This window comes from Telmatherina bonti (assembly GCF_933228915.1).
Source record: "Telmatherina bonti genome assembly, chromosome: 2".
Lineage (NCBI taxonomy): Eukaryota > Metazoa > Chordata > Actinopteri > Atheriniformes > Telmatherinidae > Telmatherina > Telmatherina bonti.
The window spans coordinates 37,853,368-37,880,689 of NC_136620.1; the positions used below are offsets into that span (position 1 = coordinate 37,853,368).

General features: G+C 40.7%; 1 protein-coding gene across 1 annotated transcript in view; it reads left to right on the forward strand.

Annotated features, from left to right (window-relative positions):
* Positions 1-2,470: 2,470 nt before the first annotated feature.
* btbd11b (BTB (POZ) domain containing 11b) overlaps positions 2,471-27,322 on the forward strand; it is a gene marked incomplete at its 5' end in the record, with an annotated part of 94,770 nt that continues 69,918 nt past the window's right edge. The window contains one exon of the mRNA XM_079254565.1: positions 2,471-3,323. Within this exon, the coding sequence (XP_079110691.1) occupies positions 2,471-3,323 (853 nt within the window). The remainder of the gene's footprint in view (positions 3,324-27,322) is intronic.

Here is a 27,322-nt window from a genome sequence, read left to right on the forward strand (position 1 = left end):
CTCTTGTTGCTGGTTTTTGTGACAACCGGGAGTTTTCAGTGTTTTTTTTTTTGTTTTTTTTTTTGTTTTTTTTGTTTTGGTTTGTTTATTTGTTGCACACATCAAATACTTTTTTTTTCTCCTTCTGGTACTTTCCAATTTGGACATTTTGAACACCCAATCCCTGACTTAAAGCGCTACAGTGACTTGCCTGCAGGACTTATTTTCAGGTATTTATGCAGTTCTAGGATGTAATCCAGATCCTTCAGGTGCAGCATGCTCGTGTTGTATTTACAGTGACTGAGGCACAGATTTGGACTCTACATCTGAAAAGGATTAATGTTACATTTCTTTCTTAAGTAAGTCATCACACTGAAAAATACCAAACTTCTAGAAACTAAGCATCAAAACAGACTTAATCCATGACTGTGATACAGCAGGTTTATAGTTACTTTTGCTTCTTTTCCGGGATTTAAAAAGGACCTGGAAACAAGCTCCACATTTCATGCAGCAACTTAAAATGCTCTCGTAAATGAAGGCAAGCCTTTTCATTTGTTTTTTACACAGCTTATTTTAAATATGAATGACATTCAGGCATAAAAATATCACAATGATTTTCAACAAAAGCAACACAAGAAAACTAATTAAGGGAGGCTTTGGTTTGTTTTTCAAAGGAAAAATAACAGAAAAGGGAAAAGAAGTGGCACTTACAGTGGAGGTGTCATTTTTTTGGTTGTGTTTCTCATAAACTCTAATTAAAGGCATGAAATATTAGGAAATGGCTGCAGAGGACAGAGCCATCTGTTGGCAGCAGTTGCTGACAGCATCCAGGATCAAAGCTGATTCAGACCCATGATGATTGTGATTAATATAAAGGTTAAAATTAAGAATGTTTCTACAGACACTGGAGTCCAGAACACAGACTCAATAAGCAGGAAGAAGATGCAAATTCTGCAGTCTTTTCTGTTCTGTCTTCAGTCTGACAACCTAAAGGAGACAGTTTATGCAGAGTAATGACCAAATATTGTTACTTGATGTCTAACTATTGCATTGCATGCTGTTCACTGACATGATTACAGACAGAAAATAAAGAAAATAAAGAAGTAAAACAAAACTTGCCAATCCATAGATGACAGCTTATAGCTAAACAGTTCCCTTCATGACACTCTTCACATTTAGACATCAGACTACAATAACAAACAAGTTGTTGATGCATGTCGGTATACCCTCCCCTCTTGTTGGCTTTTTAAAATTTCATTAAAAAGTCTGACATGATGGAATTATCATTTTGTGACTCTGCATAAATGCTCTATATTCATGATATTACATCAGGGTAGAAATAAATTATAAATAGTATCACATATGCACATATAAATGGTGTAAAAAGCGACATCAGTTTGGTGTACTTTGGCATAAACTGTAGTTTCGCCTGCGCAACGCCAGAGGTCACTGTTGCTCCAGCGAAACTTCCAACATGCAGAAGCCACATTTCCTACCGCATCAGTGGTATTAAGTAGCCTAGAGTATTTTATGTAGTATATTTATTTATTTAATCACCAACTTCCTATCTCAACCTTAAACCTGAAGGTTTTGCATTTCTTTGTCACAAACTGGTTTGAGTCAGCATCACAACGTGACTGGTTGTCCACAGTAGCTTCATCATGATTATTTCCATCATGCTCTGCTCATCTGAACGTTGTGGCTCCCAGTTAATGGAGCCCATAAGGTAGGCAGCTCAAACTTTAGCAGCACTGTGTGACTGATCAAGTAAATGACCTTGAGAGTAATTCAGATCTTTTCAATGAGTTTCCCTCCAGAGAACCAGAGGATACATTATGCATGTAATCTATTATTAATGGTCTTGAGTCATGTTACGATCGGACATGGGGCCCTCAGACTATATCTGAACACGCGGATCCTCTGATGGACTTGTCCCCCAGACGTGGCTACATTAAGGCTGCTGGCTTTTTATCATGTGATTTATTTTTGCTGCAGTTTGTTTTCCATTTTACCCCACATAACCCTGCAGTTCACATTATTTCTGCTCTGCTACACTTTTGATTTTTTTTGTTAGTTTTTTCTTCTAAAAGACATTGAACCGAAAAGAATGCCTGCGTTTTTCGGCTTTTACAGTTTGAAATGAGATTAATCTTTTCAATGAGCTTCATCAAATACTTTTATTGATCCTTTAAAGTGATCCAATTAAAACTCTTTGCTGTTTCTTCCCGAGAGTCCATTGGCTGACAGGAGCTGCTGGTCCCCGCCTCCATCTGTCAGGCACTGCGCTGCAAGGCACCGTGACACTGTTGATGCACTCAAGTGAAATACTGCAATCTAACTTTCTGCTGTCAGCTTGCCCGGACTTTTCCCTTAAATCACCAATTAAAACGCATCTGCTTTCAGGACTCGTGCAAGGCACGTGAAGACAACGACGTCTTCCATATTTTCCTCCACTTTTCCAAAGCTCTCGTTTACAGTATGAAGTGCAGTTATGGCAAGGAGTAGCAAGTCAGCAGCGAGGACCCTGGAGGATTTGACGTTAGATTCGGGTTATGGTGGAGCCGCCGACTCCTTCAGATCTTCCAGTGCGTCGCTGTGCTGCTCAGAGGCACATGGAGGGAATTACTGGCATTTAACCGACTCGATGCACAGTCGACACAACAGTCTGGACACTGTTAACACGGTCCTGGTCGAAGACGCCGAGATCCTGGAGTGCACCGGGCAGTGCGCGAAACTACCCGAGCTTGAGGATGTGCCTTGGAGCCTCGGGGAAGTGGCGAGCGCATTGAGCAAGGACGAGGAGATGAGCCTGCCGACCCCCCCGCAGGACGTCCTGCTCAGGCTGTCGGTGCTGGTCAGCAGGGTCCTGGTCCGGGTCGCCAAGGAGGCGCAGCGCCTGAGTTTGCGTTACGCGAAATGCACCAAGTACGAGATCCAAAGTGCCATAAAGATCATCTTGTCATGGACCGTCTCGGTGAACTGCATCGGCGCGGCCCTCAGTGCCTTGTCCATGTACAACATGAGCACGGAGGAGGACAAGTTCAGCCGCGGCAAGTCGGCGCGCTGCGGGCTCATCTTCAACGTGGGGAAGTTCTTCAGGTGGATGGTCGACAGCAGGGTTGCCGCCAGGATCCACGAGCACGCCGCGATCTACCTGGCTGCCTGCATGGAGAGCCTCTTCCACGAGGTGTACGCGCGCGTGCTGCGCAGTGCGCTACTGGAGCGAGATAACGGGATTCCCAAGTTCACTGTGGAGACCTTAGAACAGGCCATCAACGGAGATGCAGAGATATGGGGGGCTCTGCAGCCCTGGCAACACCTGATCTGTGGGAAGAATGCAAGCGGTGAGTTATGAAAACTGAGTCAGTGCAACAGGATTTTCATGGGTTTCAAATGTTCCCAGTGATCCCAGTTCAAACAGATTCACAGTGAATCCAGTCTAAGTGGCCCTGCTTTCATTAGAAAGGAAGTTGCAAGTGAGCAAGCTTCAATTCACTCAGATTCGTTGCTGCCAGATTCTGTCTGAGTCTCTTTCATTCGGAAGCTGTGACCTTTAACTTCCATCCTTGAAGCTGAAATGGTGCCTCTCAGTCCAAGGATGAAAAGAGCTGCAGGCAGGTAACAAGTCACCCAGCAGTAAAGAGAGGCAGGGAGATACTCTTGCGGCCACCTGGCCTCCGCCATCCTCCTTGGCGTGATATCTGTTGTGTACTGTATGCAGCTGTTTTCTTAATGCACAAGGTGACGAGAACAGGTCCAGCGTCCTCCGTTTCAGTGATTCATCCTAAGAGCTTTTGGTGAAAGGGCCTTTCCCTGCTGGTTTCCCTAGCTGATGCCCTGCAGAGTGGATTTTTTTTCTTTCTTTTCAACCAGAGAGGAAGGTTTTTCATTCATTCCCGTCAACATTCGCTGATTCTGTTTGTCCATGTTTAGAAATAGATTTAGGTGTTTGCTTTGGGACGATGGGTTCAAAGAACAAGTAATGTTATTCAGAACTTCACTCCTGCTTAACTGGTAATACGTCAGAAACCACTGAAATGCACGCTTGTCCCTGTTTTTGATGGATATTGTTAAAGCACTGCTGTGGCTCCTCTTGCAACAGGTTTACGTAATATAAAGCCTTGGGGGACATGTGTGCTATCATGCATTATGTAGAGTGATGTGAATAAAACTGAGCTATAGAGTGAAGGAGAAAAGAGTGAGACAGACAGACAGAGGAAGTTAGAAAGACTCTGCAGCCGTATTGATGAATCACATTGCATCGTAAGAAGAGCACTTCTCCTTCTCTGTGCGTCTAGGTTTACACCCCACTTGGTCTGTTGTTTCTGTGTCTAAGTGCTCAGGAAAGTGCAGAATTTTTTAGGCTTCAATTTGACGGCAGAGTCAGACTGTCATCCTGTATGCAGTGCATGTATAAATATTCTGATGCATGCAGCAAAAATGCCAACCGTGGTGACATGCAGTTCAGAGAGATTGCAATGAGATGTCAGCGTGTAGAGTAAGAGCTCCTTCTACAGTCTGGAGTATCAGTCACTCTGCAGGCAGCTTGGCATGCAGTGAGGCTCCAGCTGTGGTGGAGGTGTGGAAAGGGTTTGTTGCAACGGTGGACCCATTAATAAGACCAGATGCAAGTAAAACATCTGGAGCATGTGAAATATTGACAGAATGCTCAAGGCCAGAGAAGTGAAATAGTGCATTAACTAATGTTGTGTCATGCAATATTATGTTGTTCATTAGGTAGTAATGATTATATAACAGATGTAAAACTAAAAAAATGTTGGCCTGATGTAATAAATACAGTCGTAGCAATGGGACAAACTATTACGTGAAAAGGTTTGTGAAATCATGTCCAACTTTAACCTCAGTTTGAGATACATCAGCGCTGTGTAAAACCTGCATAAAAACAGAATGCAAAGATGAAAAAAATCTCATAAAGTTATATTTTATTTCCAGTATACCATAAGCAACATGTGAGGTGTTGAAACTGAGGCGTTTTACTATTTCATGGGAAATGTGAGCTAATTTTGAATCTGATGGCAGGAACAGATCTTCAAACAAAGTTATGAAGGGGGGAACAAAAGGTCAGGGAATCTCTGGGTGCGTGGGACAAAGCTGAAGGTTAAAATGGATTCTCCTGATCTTCATGTCCTCTGTTGGAACTGCATTAAAACAGGAATTATTTTCCACTTGAAGTCCCTGCATGAGATCAGTGACACTCTTCACAAATGCAGGTTAAAGCTCTATTGTGTACAGAATGCTGTATGTGAACGTGATCCAGACCCACCACCATCTTCTCTGGACCAAAGCTCATTTAAAATGGTCTGACACAGTGGAAACCTGTTCTGTGGTCACATGGATAAAAATGTGAAATCATCTTTGGAAGCCATGGATGCTGTGTCCTGTGGACTAGTTAGGACAAGGAGCATCTGCTTGTTATCACCAGACAGATCAAAAGTCTCATTCTCCGTAGGGGTTGCAATAGTGCCTATGGCGTGGGAAGCTTACACTTCTCTAAAGGCTATGAAGGCCTTGCATATTACAGTAAGACAGTACTGAACGACATACTGCATCTATAACATCAGCATGGCTTTGCAGGAGAAAGGTGCTGAACTTTCCTGCCTGCAGTTCAGACATTTCACAAACAAAAAAAGTCCAAGATGACTGAGCAGCTAGAAACCTGCATCATACCAGAATATGACAAAATTCCTCTGTTAAGGGCTGGGATATACTTGCAGTGTATAGTGTGCACAGAAATGCTCCACTACGTCTTTACTTGCTGCAAACAATGCGAATGTGATGTGGCCAAAACCTCAAAATACTGGAGGTCACCACTCGGGGGCAGTACACAGAACTTGGTCTCTCACATTGTACAGTCAGACACTGTGGCTCGCTTAAGTGACAAACTAAAATAAATTTAGCAAAAGCTTATTAAACAACAAGTTGTCTTGTAAAGATGTTAAGAGTTTACCTGATATGAACAATGTTTAAAAAGTGTCTAATTCTGTTAGAAAAACAAGGTGTTGGTGACAAACAAGCACATTAGCGAGCTAAGCTAACATTGTTTTGGCTAGCTTAGCTGTAAACAGATAGATGGTCGTTTATTCGTCCCACGCTGGGAAAATTCTAGTTGTTACAGCGGAAAGTAAAAGGTTGAGGATTTAAAAATCCATCCATCCATTTCCTTAAAGCTGGGGAGGTAATGTTTGGGAGCCGTCTTGGTCTGAACAGAGATTCCCCTGACCCCTATCATTTTGTCACTTCAGTGATGGTGGTGGGTCCATCATAAGGGGAGGGTTTAAAAATCAACATGTACAATAAGTTAAAAAAAGATCAAGAAAATAATAGATTTGTTAGGCTTTTTATTTTCTTTCACTTCTAAAACAACTACAGTATTAACAGATACATCAGGTGATTAGTTGACTGACATTTAAAGAGTGTTGTCATGATATATTTCAGCTTATTAAAGAAAGTTTTATAAACAAGAGCAGAGAAAAGTGTGCAGTGATATGGAGAAAAGGTAAAGCAAGACCAAGAAACAAAATAGGTGACTTGAATCTCTTCTATGTCCAAATATGTCTTGTGGTTGTACGGTTAAGTAATCGTTAAATCATTAAATCTTTACTGGACTTCTGATCCTGGTAACCTAGAGAATGCAAAAGAGTGTGTATTACCCAAAACCATATCTTAAATAACCTAGCTGAATACATTTGCATTCATTTACTGCAGTCCTGATCTCCAGAAATGTTATTTGAGCAAGTGGGCCACAGAGAGAGGGGGGTGATGTGAGGCAAAGGGCTACAGGCTAGAACTCAAACCTGGGCCAACTTTGTTGTGTCATGTAATCTTTTCTGCTGACCTTTATATGACCCTTCCTCTGGCTTGATGGTACAGCGAATGCATTCAAATGTTCACTTAATCACACAGCAAGCATCTGTCCTGCAACGAGCACCAGCTCTGCTGGAAACTTTAGAGTTTTCCACCACCTTGCTTGCTCTTCTGTTCCCTTTTTCTTAAACACTCATATGATTCATATCAGATGACCGCAGCGACAGATGAGGAACTGTTGATGACCAAAACAAAAACAAAGATGAACCTGTTGGGCAGATGAATTAGGAAGGAAAACTCTAAATTTCAACTCATTGTATTTTCATCCTGAAAAACAAAAGATCTCCAAAGCCTGAGACCACTGATTTGCTGTCATAGAAAATACCACAACATTTTTTTGTGCTACTAAAACCAGGCCAATCAAGCTGAGGGTGGATTGACCTTAACAGTGCTTCTGCCTGTCAAACTGAACACCCGTATCGCTCCATCTATTTTATCTCCATGCTTCTGCCAAGTGGGAGTAATTGAGGTGATTTTTCCACATTAGGCTAACGCTGGTGACCCAGCTTTGTGAGGAGACCTTTATGAATATCTTTATTGCATCGCTTCCACAAAAGCTGATTTCCATTTCTATGCTGTCACAAATCCAATAAGGTTGTTACTTCAGTGGGTATTTTTCCTTTTCGAACCTCGAGGCTCTGTCACCGCAGTAATGAGCTATATGATATGAAAAAGTAAGCACATACTTTAGAAATATGTACAAATCATTCAGATTTTTGAAAACATATCAGAACAATAATAATTCTCCCAGAAACATTGTGGCATTTTGTTGCCTGTAAAGTCAAATTAAACATATTGTATACATAGAGTGTCTGAGACATTTTGCATCACTTTATGGTTAAAAACTTTGCTCAAATGCTCAAAATCTTGTTTAACACAATCTGATATTTGTCTTCCACCCACTATATATACCAGGAAGCTGGAGCTGACACTGTAATAATTATGTCACAAAGTAATAAAAGGTAAATATAATAAAATATATTAAATGTATTTTAGAATAAAAATAATCAAATAAAAATTGTGTTAATTATTTTGCTACTTTTTATTAACAGGCCAAATAAAAACCTCATTTAAAAAAAGTAATTTGTCGGGCTTCAAAAGGTTAAAGTAATTTGTCAATTAATGATTCCTTTTTTAAACATATTTTTCTAAATTTAAAGAATGAACAAATCTGTGTGATCTTAAACTTCCTGACTCTGTGTTCGTGATTAGAGTCTCCTGCAGGGAGAGACAGGTGGAAGATTTTTTATTTAAACCACTGGCATGTAGGGTACCGTCGTTGATTGAAGTGTCTGGAATCACATTTCCGAGATCTAAAGAAATCTCAGAGGACTCAAGAAAAAACATGAAAGATGTTGGTTCTGTCAAGGGATTTAATACTATTTTCCATATTATTTCAAACTGCTCTTCAACCTCATGTCTCCATAATTTCTCGCTTCTAATTACACATTTCAAACAAAAACTGGTTTGTCCCGGACTTTCTGCCTTCGCAATTCAACCCAAGATCCAGGTTTTTTTTTTTTTTTTTTTTTTTTTTTATATTTAAAGGTCTGTTTAACGTAGGCTTTGTGGAAAGCACTCACAGCTTCATGGGGACCCTCCACACGGGGAGCTATGCCTACTGATTCAGCGGGGTCCATAGTGTGGAGATGGTCCCGCTCGGGGTGATGGGTGGAGTTCCACACTGCAGCCTCGCTTGTGGTGCAGACTCCTAGCTGCAACATATTGTTTCCCCTATTTTTAAGCCGATGTTTGGGTTTAAGAAACAGAAACTAGACGTTAGGGTGTATGTTCATGCAAACGATGGGGTGGTTGTGGTGGGGTATGTACAATATAAGTGTGTGTGAGAATGCGAGTATGATCAGGTGTGTTTTTGAACGCTAATGTTTTTAACTAGAGTGTGTGAGGTTAAAAGGTTAAAAGGGAGTTTTTTCCTTCCCACTGTCGCCAGTGTGCTTGCTCAGGATGGGAGATTGAGTTGGACTCTAACTCAATCTGTTGGTTTCTACATATAGACTATTATGAATTGGCTTTCATTATGTTTTTTTTTCTGTCTGTAAAGCGTCTTGAGATGGCATTGCCATTTTTTGACGCTATATAAATAAAGTTGAACTGAACTGAATTGAATTTTAAATTTATGTTCATAATTTGTGTTTATCATGTAAAGCACTTTGAGTTGCTCATGTAAGAAAAGTGCTGTATAAATAAAGTTTGAGGAACATAAAGCACCCCAACCCTCATTAGTTCAAAGGTTAAAAGATTAAAAATGTTCTGTGCAATGCATTTAATTTTCCACATGACTTGAATGATTTGGTTGGATTATTTTCCATCTCAGTGACAGAAAAGTAAATTAAAGCTGTGGGAAAATAACTTTTTCAAAACAATATGTAAAGATTGATCGTACTGTTATGGCTGTGTGGTAAATATGGAACTGTCTACAGGGTATTTAGCTAAGTGCACCATTACGATAAGATGTAAGAGGAAACAGCAAGCTTGGCTCGGTCGAGTGGTGATTAGAGAGTTTGGGGGATTAATTAACACGCTGTATATAGTTTGCTGGTTATGAATAAGAGCAAACTACTACAATATATTGAGTGGTATCAATAATAATAATATGTTTATCCTCCAAAATGTGAAAGGAGTGCTTTTAAACTCCAGAGTGGTGCAGTAAATCCCAAAACATAAGATGCACTGTAGCACTGGGTATACGGTGCGTTATAAAATATACATGGATATTTCGCAGTTTATCAATTTTTTAAAGCAAGGAAAGGAAAAAAAAGCTTGTTGCTGATTATTTAATGAACCGATATGTCAGATTTTAGATTCATAATTAACCTGTTCTACTATTCACACCTACTGCAGCAGTTCTGCATCGACACATCTAGCATATGGTGAGCCTCCCACACTCCAGTCCAGCACATACCCACACCCATACACTCACACGCATACATCACAATGTCAGGGCTTCCTCTCACCGTGTCTGACTCAGTGTTATTTGCAGGTGGGTGTTGGGTTTCCCTTCTTCAGCTGTGGTATCCTGTCAGAACAGGAAACTACTCTGTGTGTGGGGATATTTCTCATGGACACAGGGATTCTTTGATTTTCTTAACGACATCTACATGTCAAAGAAAATGTCTAATGAAACACAATATTCTGCACTCAAGGATCCGCGCAACCCCGAGGAAAAGTTTCCAGTCACACGTTAGGTCTGACATGACGCTCAAGTCTGGGCAGACCCGATCTGACTGAAATATTCTAACGTTCAGCCTGAAGTCATTAAAACGTAGATGGATAAATTACTGCGCTACTGTGAGTTTTGTGTACGAAGAACCAAATATTTAGGATCTGGCTTTTTTCTAGGAGCAAAACCACTAAAGGATTTAGTTTATGTATTCTAGCCGAGTATCCTTGAAACTGTACAAAACAAGTCATTAAAGCTTCAAAGTCCATTGTTTTATATAATCACTTGGTTAAATTAGCATGTTTAATGAGATTATTGAGACAAATTCACATCAGATTATTATCTAACAGAAGTGTGACCTTCAGCTTTGTGGAGTGCTGAAGTGATGTTGAGCTCTTTGTTTCGGTTTTTATTTCGTTACTGTTCATTTTCACTGCTCTGAAGCCACACAGATCCCACAAAGTTCAGCTAAAACAAGCAGAGGATATCTCTTATCTTTTATAAATAAAAGAATGAAAATAAAAATGTAAAAAATCAAAATATACTAGCTACTTCCTGCAACCGAAGGCGAGACAAGTTTATTTGGACAGCACATTTCATGTCCAAGACCATTCAAAGTGCGTTACATAAAACATTAAAAGCATTACAGATGGTGCAAAGGAAGCATTAAAAAGTTGAAAAAGGCAACAATGAATAGCAGAAAAAATGTTAAAATGATCAAAAGCAAGAAAAGTTAAAAGCTAGTTTGCAGATTTCACGCACAGCTACATGAGAAAAGAAACGCAGATGTAAAAGTTTCTACATTAGGTGAAAGTTTAATCTCCATCTGTTATAAGATCCACTGCCACACCTCGACTCAGGGATTAGTATAATGTATCTTTAGGTCATGTTGCAGCTATCCTCGAAATGCACAGCTGGAAAACTGTCAGAATCTTCATAAAGAGGATAAAGTGGTTTTTGGTAGATTTGGTCCACTGCCGTAACAAGGCACCTACATGCCCTTATATCACATAGTCAGATTTTTAATATGACATGTACCAACTTTGTTGTATATACATTAATGTGTTAAAAAAATTAAGATGCTAATTTCACAGGTTTCAATCTGCATGCAGTGATTTAATTCATTTTCCAAACTGCTTAGTCCAGTTAGGGTTAACGGGGAAGATGGAGCCTAGCCCAGCAATCACTGGGCAAGACGAAGGGTATAAATGTAGGTTATATAGTTTTTACAACTGCGGTGATCCCTTAAAATGATCTCATGGCTCCTACTGGTAGGTCCTGGTTCCAGTTTGAGGACCACTGCACTACAGGAGCACCAGTAGCGGGAGAAACAAGATGAAAAGGAACACGTTATCCCTTTTCAGCAACAGTTAACTGTGTCTGCATTAAGTCATATTATTCATTAGTTATTTACTCTAACAGTGTCCTCACAGGGGCTGAAAATGGTTTATTTCATTACAAACAGGAAAAAGTGCCAAAAATGGCAGAAAAAGCAGAGGATAAAACAATGGCAGCAGTTGCTGATTTCAGCAAGACAATGCAACCGCATTCAGCACATCACTGCAGCATTGCTCTGCAGCCCAGGTGCGACTCCGGCCTCAGTGTGCCACATTGTGAAGTAAATGGAGGTGAAACATCAAGCAGCTGGAGTTTTGTTTTAAATGGTTGTGGAAATGTGGAAAGACATTTCACACACTGTTAAAACAAACAATAAATATGCTTGCAGGAGATGTTCACTTCCAGTGTCGTTAAAAGAAGTGATGCAATATCATGGTAAACCTGTTCTTGTCTCATTGTTTGTGTGGCATTTATTTTTTTAAAAGCACACACACACACACACACACACACACACACGCACACACACACACACACACATACACACACACAAATTTAAAAATGAATGAATATTTTTGCTTCAATATTTTCAATGAAATACCGGTTTCAGCGTGTCCGAACCTTGTTTCTACCAGCAACTCATCATCTCTGGTGACAGTCTGGTATCTACAAATTTGCACCAGCAGTAGAAATTCTATGCAGCAACACCTTGCGTCTTTGTGGAGTTGTTGCCAGGGGTATGTGAAATCCTAGGCTGTTGAGGGGTAATTTGAGATCATTTGAACAACTGTCACGCTGCTCTGTGGCATTGTGCTGTGTTCACTCCTGCTTTTTCTTGCCCGGAACACATATTTAGCTGTCGCTTATGCACGCTCTTTTCGGCAAAAAAGAACACACCTTTTTGAGGCAAATCAAGTTTTCCATACATAAATATATACATATATATATATATATATATATATATATATATATATATATATATATATATATATATATATATATATATATATATATATGGAAAACTGTTACAATCTGCATGAATATATATAAAAAATGGCAAGATTTATTAATGTGGGTTGATAAAAACAACCCATAACAGCTCAGCAGCACCAGCAATACGACTATTACCGTGTGAAGTGTGTAATTTCCTTCACCAAACAGTGTCAATATTACAAAAAACTCTTTTTTTGTGGTAAATTTTAGCTAACCAGCAGGGAGTGTCTTGAGAATATGAAAGATGTGCTTTTATAATGGTGACACTTAATTGTTGCGGTTTAGTTAGGGCCTAGCGCTTCATTGAGATAATTATAGCTCCCATTCCTTTTAAAGGGCTTTTGTTGCCTCTTAAGTAGTCTGCCTTGTGTGAGGTAGATGCCTGCTGCACACGTGATGTGGTGAAGGCAAGCAGACAGGAATGACTGTAGTCAGCAGTGGTGCCACTGTGTACCAGTGGAGACCGGCCCCCATTATGTCTGGTGGTGAGATAAAACATATCTGCGCTGGGGAAACCCTCACACAGCAGCACACGTTTGGGAATAAAAAGCTGCAGCAGACACAGACAGCCGCAGACACACTCAGACTCACACATGGCCCGGGAGCAGATCTGGTAGAAATTGTGAATTTTCAGGAGGTAACGAGAAATGCTGATGAGACACGGACTGTGGTGCGATGAGGGGAAAGCGCCAGCCAAGTTTACTGTAGCTGATTAAGAGGTGACAAGTGATAGAATGCAGTCAATTCTGCACCCAGCTGGCAAACCCTGCGATGGATTGTGTGTCGTTTTACTCTTCTGTAACAATCTGTTTTCTTAGGAGAACTTTCCATTGCAGTGTCACTCACGTCTGGATGGGCTGCTACATGTAACCAGGATTCATATCAGTTTCAGTTCATATAGACGGAAAAAAGGGTTTTCTCCATGCTGTTTCAGTGCAGACCTGACAAAACGGCTGTGCACCAGAACAGATCCGCTTTAATTATCAACAGCCATGGTTGAAAACCTCGGCCACTGCACAGTTTCACTGCTGGAGCTAAGAATAGTGTGAAAGATTTTTCTCATTTCCATGCTTGACCTTAAATCCCAAAATGAGATTTACTCCGTTATTATCCTGACAATGTCAGTCCAGAATGTGTTAACGTGTCAAGTGTGTTCAACCTTCTTCTTTTCAATACCAGTGGAACTTTTCTGTTTTTGGTTCTGAATGACACTTTCGAGACAGCGTTAGCTCTCTTCAGAAACACTGGGTGTATTCCTGAAAGCAAAGTTACCTTCACCTCTCTCTGTATTCTGAATTAGCTCTAATAGCTGGAGAAATAATGCATCACTGTTAGACCAAAGTAGATCAACAATTACTCTGCATGATGGAGCCAAATCCAGCGAAGCTGTGGCTAAGAATGAATTGTTCATGATGTCAACTTTGGAAGAAAAGCAGGGGGAGAGAAAGAGGCACAGATGGCAAGGATCAAAACAGGAAAATCCATAAAAGAAGCTGTGGGTGACAGATGAGACCCAAGCAAGCAGCATCTACTTCTTATTATAGCAGGAAAAGAAAGTCTGCACAAACAAGTACCAGCAAGTGGATTAGCTGGTTGAAGCATCACTATCTGCCACGTTCTTTTGGAGTTCTGAATATGTGATTGTGCATTAAGTGAAATGATCCCGTTTAAATCAGCCAGAACGGCTGGAAAATTTAAAGAAGGTTCTGGTAAACAAGCTTTGAACTTGTCTTCTTACTTTGATGTGAGAGAGGTTCTAAGGAATTGTCTTGACGGCATTGCAAAGGTAATATGTGTAAGAGACAGTTAGGCAAGTCAAGACACATACCTCATGGTTCGTGTGTGAATGCACGCAAAAACACAAATACTTCTAAAAATGTACATCAGATAAAGAAAACGCTGATATCATCATGAGCAGAGCAGGTGATGCCTTCCATTTGTCTCATATCTCAGAGACTGGAAAGGTGTTGCACCCGAGATCATCGCATTGCAGCTGCAAAATGAAAAACCAGAAGGATCTTCTCACTGACCGGGATAATCATCATCAGCAATCCAAGCTGTTAACAAAATATTAAGCATTAGAAGTTCAGCAGCATGATGTGTGACTGATTTAATGAGACATAAGCTGAAATGACAGTCTGTTTCTGCAAATGTCGACTCTTTTCATGCGCAGGGTGGCAATGTTGGGTCCTGATGATGTTTATCTCACCTTATGAGTGTGAAAATCCAAACTTTTTGTTCAGTATGAGAAGTAATGACCTTCACAGCAGTCTAAGAAGCCTCCAATTATCGCAGTATGAACGCAGCCCAGGTTAGCACTGCTAACTATAAAACAAAAATTTTTTGAATGAAGCATTTCTGCAAGATGTTTGGTTGTTTGTTTTGTTTTGTGCGTGCATGCCTTTTACTGGATACTCTGGCTGCCTTCCACATTCTAAAACAGCCTTCATGTTTTGGTGCATAGCATCTTACCACATGCTATCAGCTCAGCATGTGTTTCTCTCGCACTTTATGTCACCAATACTTTTCTATAACTTTTGTTTCCTACAAACTCAGGCACGTTTTTTAAGAGTGTTAGACCGATGCCATGCATTGACACTGAAACACTGCATAGTGGTGACCAGTCAGACAGTCAACACCGGCTTTCTGCAGCTGCACACACACAAAAACACTTCCTTCCATGCAGTCGTTTGAAAGTCCGGTGGAAACTTTACAACTTAAATATATATTAGAGCACATGGCTCACAGACTGTTAGCAAGACTAAAGAAAACAGGAGCATGGCCTCCAAATCAATCATTTCTTTTCCTCCTCTGCAGCTCCGTTGTTATGATCGCTGCCAGCCGATATTCAGACTAAAAGCCAAACTCAGACTCCTTCAGTGCAGCTACCGCTGTTCTGCTCACTTTAAGCCTTGTTGGATAAAAGCGTCTGATGAATCAATGTAATGTAATAAACACACCCGGCAAAGTTGTGTGTCTTCTCTGTATCCCTGCAGCTTCACACACGCTGCATTTGGAAACATCTGATCCCGCCCACAGTGGGATGGTACTGTCAGTAGTGGAAAATAAAAATGGGGTCAAAGCCATACCAAGTCAAACCGTGCAGTACCTTATGGGATCATGTGATGGAAAAGCACCATGGTGATTGGTTGTTTGTGAAAATGGATGGCTCCATCAGCGCTGCTCGCTTTATGTTAATCACAATTATGTTGAGTTGATATGAAATCACAGTTATTTAACATGATGCTCAGTTAGAGCCTGGGCTTTATGGCCACAGTTTGGATCTTTTTCAGTGTAGTAAGGGAGAAAATAAAAAACATAAAACTGCTTAACTATGATGTAAACAGGAACATGTTTCATGTCATTTAAATGAAAAAGAGAACAGCTTGTTCACACTCTTTATTAATACACTTTAATATCTGACAGTAAGTCAGACTGTGTTGTAGCTTCAGTCTGATCCTGCAGTAGAGGTGATCACCTCCTGCTCTGATTTTTCTTTAAATAAAGTCACTAGAGGGGTCAGAAAAGTCGCTATTTTGTTATAGGCAAGGCAAGGCAAGTTTATTTGTATAGCACCTTTCATGTACAAATGCAAGTACAATTCAAAGTGCTTTAAATGAAACATTAAAAGCATTACAGAAAAAAGCATAAAAGGAAATACAAATAATAAAATCATAATAAAATCATAAATTATATTAAAATAATTACAAGCAGAATTAAGTAAAAGTTACTGTGCAGATGTCATGCATAGGAGCATGAGAAAAGAAATGTTTTTAACCTGGATTTTAAAGTTTCTACATTTGGTGAAAGTTTGTTCCACTTGTTTGCAGCGTAACAGCTAAATGCTGTTCTCCATGTTTAGTCTGGTCTCTGGTCTGGACTCTGGTCTGGTCTCTGGTCTGGTCTCTGGTCTGGACTCTGGTCTGGACTCTGGTCTGGTCTCTGGTCTGGACTCTGGTCTGGACTCTGGTCTGGACTCTGGTCTGGTCTCTGGTCTTGACTCTGGTCTGGTCTCTGGTCTGGTCTCTGGTCTGGACTCTGGTCTGGTCTCTGGTCTGGACTCTGGTCTGGACTCTGGTCTGGACTCTGGTCTGGTCTCTGGTCTGGTCTCTGGTCTGGACTCTGGTCTGGACTCTGGTCTGGTCTCTGGTCTGGACTCTGGTCTGGTCTCTGGTCTGGACTCTGGTCTGGACTCTGGTCTGGTCTCTGGTCTGGTCTCTGGTCTGGACTCTGGTCTGGTCTCTGGTCTGGTCTCTGGTCTGGACTCTGGTCTGGACTCTGGTCTGGTCTCTGGTCTGGTCTCTGGTCTGGACTCTGGTCTGGACTGTGGTCTGGACTAGTTGACCAGAGTCTTTGGATCGAAGAGTTCTGCTTGGTTTATATTCTCTGAACATATGACAGATGTATTCTGGTCTGGAACCATTCTGGGATTTGTAAATGATCAGCAGGGTTTTGAAATCTATCCTGTGACTGACTGGAAGCCAATGTAAAGATTTTACTCTAGTAGTAGTAGTTATTGTATAGTTATAGTTACTAAGTTAGTAACGGAGATCTACCTTTGGTAGCAGTGCATCAGTGAAATCAGTGAACCAGGAAACTGTGCTCGGACAAAGGTTCCCCAATTAAATGCATTCACTTTTTTCATGCATTCACTTTTCACTAACTATTTAACTGTAATAATGAGTTAAAGTCCCAAGCAGCAACAAAGTGCTTTTCATCTGAAACGCATGAGAAAAGAGCATAAAATGAATTTTCACAAACGGTGCGATTGACTGGTGAGCTGTCCAGGGTGTACCCCGCCTTTCGCCCAAAGACTGCTGGGATAGGCTCCAGCTTCCCCGCGACCCTTCATCGGATGAAGCGATTAGGAAAATGAAGGAATGAAAGGATATTTTAATGAACATGTTTCTTATTGTCCACATCACTCTTTTTGTGGTTATGTGGAGCCTAAATCACAGTGGAAATCTAAATTTGATATACTGCTCAGCCGTAGGATGAATGGAACTCACACATACCAGTAAACTGGTCTTTATCCTCACGTCTAATGGTGGTATTTACTGATACTGGGTACACTGGTGTTGATGATGAAGCATAGTGACACAAAGATGACAGTAAGAAGCCGACTAGCAGCAACACTAAACAGCTTCTGTCTTTTGAGAAAACAGCTCGGGGTGACAATTAGCCTCCGCTGGGGATGTGTGGTTATCTTCAGCTGATGGTTTTAATTAGGACTGCTAGTTAATTCTCCGAAATCTAACACATAGAGCCAATCAGGGAGTCAGTGAGAGCAGGACTTATTATCTGCCCAGAGCATTTAGCAGCAAAATCCTACTTAAGAAAAACCTGGATTAGGAGCAACCATAGCTTTTGGTATTTAATGTAAATGTGGGTCACATACCAACAGTATGTGTAAACAATCAGCCGCAGGTTTGTGTTGTACGTACGGGGTTGATATAAGGAAACAGGCATGTGATTATATGTCTGTAAAGGAAACAAAGCAAAACAAAAACAGCTGTTTTCAAAACTTGCTAAATAACACAAAGAAGGGTAGCGGCGGCTGCTGTTTCCCAGTTAAGCTGAGCTAAACTAGATGTAGTGTTTAGGTTAAACCATCCATCCATCCATCCATGCATCCATCCCTCCATCCATCCATGCATCCATCATCCATGCATCCATGCATCCATCCATGCATCCATGCATCCATCCATCCATCCACCATCCATGCATTCATCCATCCATCCATTCATGCATCCATCCATCCATCCATCCATGCATCCATCATCCATGCATCCATGCATCCATCCATCCATGCATCCATCATCCATGCATCCATCCATCCATGCATCCATCATCCATGCATCCATGCATCCATCCATCCATCCATCCATGCATCCATCATCCATGCATCCATCCATCCATCCATCCATGCATCCATCCATGCATCCATCCATCCATCCATCCATGCATCCATCATCCATGCATCCATGCATCCATCCATGCATCCATGCATCCATCCATCCATCCACCATCCATGCATTCATCCATCCATCCATGCATCCATCCATCCATCATCCATGCATCCATCCATGCATCCATCCATCCATCCACCATCCATGCATTCATCCATCCATCCATTCATGCATCCATCCATTCATCCATCCATCCATGCATCCATCCATCCATCATCCATGCATCCATCCATGCATCCATCCATCCATCCATCAATGCATCCATGCATCCATCCATCAATGCATCCATGCATCCATCCATGCATCCATCCATCCATCCATGCATCCATGCATCCATCCATCCATCCATGCATCCATCCATTCATCCATGCATCCATCCATTCATCCATGCATCCATCCATCTGCCCAGATGTCTCTTTCCCCAGCCGTATTCACCAGCTCATCTGGGAGGTTCCAGAGGCGTTACCAGGTCAGCTGAGAGATATAATTTCTATGGCACATTCTGGGTCTTCCTTGGGGTCTTTTCCTGGAGGGATGTTCCCGTAACCCTTTCCTAGAGGTGGTGGTGGGGGATGCCTGAGCCACCTCATCTGACTCCTTTTATTACAGAGGAGCAGCAGTTCTACTCTGAGCCTTTTCTGGATGACTAAGCCGCTCACACTATCTCTAAGGGAGAGCCCGGCCACCCTGCGGATGAAACTCATTTTAGCCGCTTGTGTTGGTGATCTTGATCTTTCGGTCACTACCCACAGCTCATGATCATAGGTGAAGGTAGGATCATAGACCAACCGCTACATGAGCAGCTTTACTTTTTGCTCATTTCTTTCTTCACCACGGCAGACAGATGCAGAGTCCACCTCACTGATGATACCACGTCGATCCACCTTTTGTAAAAAAAAAAAAAAAAAAAAAAGGTGCTTTTCGAGGTACTTGAACTCCTCCACTTGTGGCAGGACCTCATTCCCAACCTGGAGAAGACACGCCACCCTTTCCAACTGGTTCACATAGCGAGAGCTGGAGATCCAAGGATTTACATCGAATAGAAAATGTTGAACTGAATTATTTATCATACTCTCTCCATAAATCTTTAGGTTTCTTCAACACTTGCAGAGTACAAGCCAAAGTACAGAAAATGTCTCCTTTGTGCCCTCTGAGCAGCCAATGTCCAACAGTCTGCAGCATTCACTAATCTCTGGTCATAGTACTGAGAGTTGTGTGGGTGCAACTTCTAAAGGTGCTGTGAGGGGTTGTCTCGGTTACCTCAGTTTCCTCTTCCTATGCTGACAATCAAACTGTGCAGAGTTGTATAAACACTGGGCAGAAGTTACTCAGCAGATGGAAACACACTCTGCCTCGCAATGAAGGAAATCTCTTCTTTTAGTGGAGGACATGCATTTACTCTGAAACATCAATATAGACACTGATTTGCTCTTCTCACTTGTGCAACTGTTGTATCATTTACGACTTTTCCTTCATACTGAGATCAAAAGTAAGCATTGATCCTGAAAATGTGACATTCCCGCTTCCCGCGATGCCGTTTCTCGAGTGGACACGCTCTCCACCACTTTGCTTCATCTACAGTGTAAATCAGAAACAGTTTGGCAAGATTTCCCAGGAGAAATTTCAAGGAAAGATCTGCACAGACAATAAACAAAACCTCAAACCCAAAACTTCTATTGTGGCTGAAATTCTCTCAAAGGACACATCCTCAGATGCCCAAGCATAACTGTCAACATGCATCTTTATGAGCATTTGCATTGCTTTTATTTAAGATAGATATTACTGAAAACCAATTTCCATTACTTAAGCTTCAACTGTGACTTTAACAGAATATTTGGCATGTCTTTTTTTTTTTTGTCTTTCATATTAAATCAGAAGAGCCAGAAATGAATTTTCACCATTTTTTTTTTTGTCATTATCTGTAAATGATGGCAGCTTTCTTGTAAACAACAGATGACACAAGGAAATTCTCATAATAGGGTTTTATATCACTCAAGCAGGCAGCGGATTTGCTGATGCAGTACTGATTCTGTTCCACTGGACCAGTATCCCATTACCTCCCATGAGACCTCAACCCACTGACCTTCAGACTGCGTACAGTATATACTGTGTGCATTTTTTAGGTTAAGGAAATATACACCATTCCAGTCCTGTATTTGTGTGCAATCACCTTCGTGGTAGTGCCTGAAAAATTAAAGCTGATATTTATTCTTTGCTTGTGCCTGTCTGTCACTTTCCCTTCGTCTCATTTCAGATACACACTTCTCACTCTCTCTGTCTTACCTTTTCAATTTCTCCTGTCTGTTTCAGTCCAGCTTTCTTATTTACTGCTGATTTTCTCACTCCGCCACCACTGCGATGGAGGATAATTGCAGAGGTGAGGTAACCTTGTCCTGTCCTACATGTCTCACAGGCCTCTAATAGTTCTGTCAATCCCGGGCCTGGAAAGTCCACCGGGGAGCTTTGGGCTATGCACATCCGAGTCTTTATTGACCTCCTGCAGATCAAACTTCAGATAGTAGCTGTAGTTTTCAGTGTGGAGTTGGTGGGGTTGTGTAGGTGATGTGAGATCAAATAAAGTGCCATAAAAACAGCATTAGATCTACATTTAGAGTTAAAAACAGATGAATGTTGAACATTTTCTCTTTCTGTTATGCCTGCTGAGCGCGTTTATGCAACCTCCAGCTGAACTAGCAACATATGGTACAGATTACCACAGGCAAAGGTGTATGTCTTTTTGTTCAGGGCATTCTTTTCTTTATTGTTAACATATGCTAGTCCCAGTTCCACTCCCAAGGTGGATTTCAGACTGATAAAACAGCCACACTGTGAAATGACTGCTGAAAAAACAACCTAACAGCTGACCAAAGTGCTGCACAATAGCAAAGAAAAAGAAAACATTTTAATTAGTGTATTTTACTCTAAATACTTTCGCTGTACACACTTCCTGAAATCCAGAAGTTCTACATGTTGTATTCATAATTAAGCCTAACCTACTTTATCCATTTTCTCCTGCTGGAAGCATTTGTGCCCTTATTAATAACAGGCTTATGTAACGGTTAAATAAAAAGCATTGTGATTGAAGGACTGAGAAAAACTGTTCAACCGTGGTGCCACAGAAACTGTAGCTGTATGTGATATGGTAAATAATGTGAAACAACTTTAATTCAAAATATGACCTTTTCGTCAGTCTTACTGTTGTAAATTCCACACCATTATCCAATACTTACCAAAGAAACTCATAGTTTAACGCTAAGAAGCTAAAGCAAAGAAAATATCTCGTCTGAAAGGACACGAACCTCCGTCTCCTGCATATTTGGATAAATTGGTAACATCTAAAAATGACTGTTAAGCAGAGGAGGCAATCCCTGGTCCAGAAAGTTAAAGTCCTGCCATGTTTTTGGATCTACCTGTACATTTAGAACAGGTGTTTTCACTAACAGGCTCATTTACCTGGCAAATAAACTCTGCTCATTAAATTCAGCTGGTTTGGTGACTGGTTGGAACAGCTGCTGGACTGGACTTTTACTTTCTGGACCAGGAACTGCCACCTCTGCTGTTAAGATACAGCACATTTTATTTCATTTAACCAAGACTGTCCCAGTGTTTTAACCTGCTTTAACATCAGTCTCCTCCACCATGTGGACATGCCAGTCCCAAACCTCACCAGAAAAGCTTGAGATGTCAACATTTAGGTCGTTTTTCTCTGTAAGTCAGAATTGTTACCTGATGGGAGCTGCTTCAAATGACTATTCCTGCTCTTTTCTTTTTGTGCATTTCTAACATCCGAATAAACATTTGCACAGCAGTTAGTCTGCCTCGCAAAACAATCACAAACTGCAGAACCTAGTGGATAACCAGTAAAAGTGTGTCATTTGCTAAAAATAGAAAGTTCATTCCTCTAAAGTAAGTATTTATGTCAATTAAACTGTCAGAGTATCAACATGAAAAATGCTGTCACCACTGAGCACGGACAAGGTACTCAAATCACCTCTTCATTATGAGTCTAAACTGTAAGTGTTTTTTTAAACAAAAAGCTGAGAGCAGCTGTGCAATTTAAGAGAAATTCCAGGAAAAATAAAGAAATGTTTAAAATCAGCTTAACAGATTGTGGTAACTTGTTTAACTCTTTGACTCAAGCAGTGAAATAAGGATTATTAGTTTTATGGAGATGGACTATATGACAGTTGTATAGTTGTTCATGACCAAAGCAAATGATAATGTCATGAAATAGGCATACAAAATTTTTGGCTAAATCTATATTAGGGCTGGGCGATATCTCGAATATACTCGAGATATCGTGGCTAGTCTCCTGTGGGATATAGAAAATGCCTATATTCATCATATTCGAGTATCCTGTTGTCACGCAGTTGTTTTTAGCTGTGGGCGGGGTTTTCTCCCTCCTCCTCGACTCTCTGCACCACTTTGCACAGAGAGTTAAAGCAAGCGCACCTAGTTACGTACATAGCGTTAGCTACGTGCTACATCATGAGAGGCAGCGTGTAGCAGCTTTTCTAGCAGAGAACTCCGGTAGCAGTAGCATCGTGAGTTACAAAAAATGGAGGAAGAATTTGTTTCAAAGAAAAATAATATAGGATCCATCATCTGGCGGTGGTTTGGATACTGGAGAGAGGATGTTGACCAAACAACTGTCTTATGCAAAGTATGCCGCAAAAGTGTCGCCACAAAAGGAAGTAGTACCACAAATTTAAAATGACATGTTTCTGCCACTGCTTTAACTGTTCAATAAATATGGTTTTGATCAATTTGCTTCGTTACAATTTCATCTCTTTGGCATGAATGATTAAAATCAGCATATCTTAATGCAGTATGAACAATTATGTTTTAATGTAGACACAAAATCATCTTACTGATGTGATTGTATGCACCAAAGCATTAATTCAAGGCTAAGGTAAATATCGAGATATATATCGTATATCGTGACATGCCATAAAAATATTGGGATATTACTATCTATATATTTATCTATATATCGATATCTATATCAGTATATGTATATGTAAGCAGTAAATGGTTTTTTATTCCGTTTTCATGCTAAGGACCGATCTGAGTGTAGTAGCTCGGATGTGGTTTGATCTTTGGTGATCGGTGCGGAGAACTCAGCGTGGTTTTATGATTTCATTGATTAGCAGGCAGAAGCATTTGTTTGTCTAATTAAATGCACAAATATGATTCTTCACTTAATAAAGGATTAAATTATAACTGAGAATGAAAGACTGAACTTAAGGAACCTGTAACTAACCAACTAACTTATTTCTGGGAAATCCTGCTGCAGGCAGCGTGGTCTGGGTTGGTTGGGGGTTTGGGTAGTGTGTCTTCCCCTTTCCTAATGTTTCTTTATTTATTTCTTTTCAATGCGAGGACTTGCAGATATCCTGTCATACTAAATGGATGTTTCAACGCAACATGTTCAGGATACATAATTTACATAGAAAAGTAACATTTTTACTGTCGGAATCTTCTGCAGATAGTATGTAATATTCCTGCAACTAAACATAAGTACACAAACTGGACGGTTCACGCCTCCGCATCGTCCATTAATTTCTGATAATGGACACCTCGTTGAGCATTATCCCTTACATATGTTGAAGTCAATTCAGCTTTCACAGAAATATGAACATTTATGAGTTCATGCACAACAAGTGACAGCACAATGACATCTCAACAGGATAGGAGAAGTCAGGATGGGCCTCACAAAGAAAGAGAAACTAAACAGTTGAACATTTTTTTAAGATCTATTATGTAACTGCATTGGACGAAACAGTGTTTCACAATCTGCCATGTGATGACTAAACATGTAGATTCAGCTTGATGGACTGACTGTGATATGAAATCTGTTAATGTGACACCTTCCCACGAGGTTGTATGTAGTGGTGTGGTGTGATAATAATGAATTAGAAATTCTCTTCCTATAAAAAAAACTATCTAAAATGTTTGCACAGAGATCAGTTTATAACACTTCATTGCTTCATGTGTGCTGCTTTAATCTGTCTGCACATGACTGTAGGTGTGGTTAGCTGCCCTATAAACTAAGAGAGGAGAAATGCACATAAATCCAACTGTAAAGTTATCTTTTCATACATCATATAATTATACAGAGGTCCTGACTTGCTCACTAGAGCTGTGATTAATGCAGCATGCACTGCTGCTAAAGCACCTGAAGAATCAGGTTGTGAAGGCTCTGCAGTGAACAGAATAACCACACCTCCAAATGCTGCTTGTTAAAAATCTAAATTAGATTTATTATTTTATATACGCTAGGGATGAGCCCTGCTCGGGTACTTCTAACAACAAAAACCTCATTTCCAGGAAACACCTACACCACTACCAGACAATAGTGAATAAAGCCTGTATGAATGAGTCAGCCTTGTCCCTTTGCTCTGTTCTTTCCCTTCCATCAGTTTCTCTCTTTAGACAGTTAAAGGCCCAGAGCATGTCTGACTCACATGTTAGAGAGGAGCTGAGAGAATGAGACAAGTGTGTTTGTCCGTTTTCTACCTGGCACCATGGCGCATCACCTCACCGCTCTGATCCACAAAGGCTCACTCCTGGCTGGAAATGTAAACGGAAGGATGAACGCTGAGAGGATGAGTTGCAGGATTGCGAGAGGAAGGGCTGCTCACTTTGAGATAATCTCCAAACCCACTGAAAAATGCATGCAGTGGGGAAGCTTCATGAATTCCATGAATTGCAGAAATGTTGTTTACTCAGGCATTTGGAATCGAACCACCTTTGAGGCGCAGCTGTTAAGTTTTACCCCAAAATTGACCTCGCTTATTCATGCCGCTTCTTTTTTACTTCAGAAAACTTGAGATTGAATGTTGTGTGCCTTTTGCTCCATCTGATGAAGATGAAGATGAAAACTTTTTTTCTCTGGGGTGGAGGAAGTTTCATCCGCAAACTCCGGCACAACTTAGAATCTCTGGTTTCAGTGACCGTTATCGTCATAACTGATCAGTGCAGGTTATGTTTAATAGATGGGATGTAGCACCAGAGAGTGCTGCAATAAAGCACATGCAGTTCCACCTCTAAAAATGTCAAATTCAGTTCGTTTTCTCATCCTGGAAATAAATTATCGATGGTCTCCAGGCAATGATGGCTGATTGCAAATGTGATTTCCACCATTTTAACCTTTTGCACACCTGCAATTCTTACATAATGAATTGAATCCTACACTCACCAAGTTTCACTCCCACAGAGACCCCAAATGCTCAGACATGTGCAGTTTGCTCAGTGAAATCTCACAAGGATGGAGTTATTGAGATAAAGAGGGAAGGAGCAGCAGACGGAAAGCAGGAAGGGAAAACAAGGTGAAAAACATTTGTGGCGAGAGGCGAAAACAAGAGACTGCGCATCGGTTTGTTTCTGGCTCTGCGTGTGTCAGATGAGAGAGGATTCAGATCTGAAGTGAACTATTAGGGTCGGCTCTGCCGGCGGGGGGAAGCTGCATCCATCCAATTTCATCTCTTTGCTTTGATGTTAGTGGTTTGAACCAAGCGGCACCTAAACGCAGCGCTGCCACAGTGACTGTGAAGTCCAGTACTTGTAAAGATGGATGACAACAACTTAGAAAAGGCATCAAGAGGAGCAGCAGTGCATTAAACCACCGATGCGTCTACATGTATGTGTGTGTGTGTGTGTGTGTGTGTATAGGGGTGTGTGTGGCATGTTAAACAGCAATGGAATTCAAAAGCGAATTACAGCAAAGAGATGTTCTAACTTCTGACCTCAGTGATGAAATAGGTATTTATTTCAGTTTTACTACATGCTTATGATTGTGTAACATATTGAGTGGTTCCATTATAAAATTATATGTAGACATTAGATTGATCAGATGGGACTTGTTGGAACTCTAGAAAAAAGAACTAATTAGCCTGAAGCGCTAACGAAGGCACGGCAGGAATGCAGATAATGCAGTATTATTGGACTCGGACAGGAATATTACCTGGACTCATGTGTTTATACACCATTTAAAGGTCCTGGTCTGCCATTTGGTAGAGGTAAATATACAAAAAAAACATGTAGAAAAAAACCCTGATGATCTCTACCAACTGGTTTGGGTATGTAAAACCCAACGTAAGTGTTGGGGCACTACTGTTTCAGTTTTTAACCATTTCACTGTCTGTATGTTATCAAAATAAATCTCAACCATTTGCTAAAAAGTCTGGTTATTTTTGTCCAAAACCAAAATGCAGAAAAATATTTTCCTCTGTTAACACATTAAACGGGACAGACTGTACAAACACAGCTCTTGCTTGAATGGACAAATATATAAAGTGTCACGAAAGCAATGGAGATGTGGTGTGGACCCAAACGCGGAGACGAGGGAACAGGGATGCAGGTTCAAGACTGATTTATTTTTAACCCAGGAAACTAAGAACAGACAAACTAACTGAGGTACAAAATGATCCAGCAAACAATGAGTGAACATGAGTGGTATAAATACACAGGAAAAACCGAACGAGAAACAGGTGAAACAAATGAACTAAATGAACCCAGGTGAACCTAATCAATGAACAGGAAATCTAAGAAGCTAACCAAGAACCAAGACAGGAAAAACTACAAAATAAAACAGGAAGCCCAAAAACAAAGCACAGAAAAACCCAAATCATGACAATAAAGCATGCTTTCCTTGCAGTGGATCATTTTTTACTTGGAATTCTTACCTTTACCTGGTAAAGCAGCAACTGAAGGTGGAAAATTAGTGTTGCTTATATTTACATCCTTAGTAAACTCGAAGACTTAGAATGCATTAAATTTATGGGATGAAATTAATGTATTTAAAACAATCTATATGACTCTGTCCCTAATTAAAGGCATAAATATGAAATGGAGTTTAGAACTGATGTTGGCTAAGTATGAGATGGCTTTTTATCTGCTGCAGCTTCGGGAAGCTTGAAAGGAACTTGAGTGAAAGCCTCAAGAGAAAACCAAATGCATGTAGACAATGTTTTTAGCC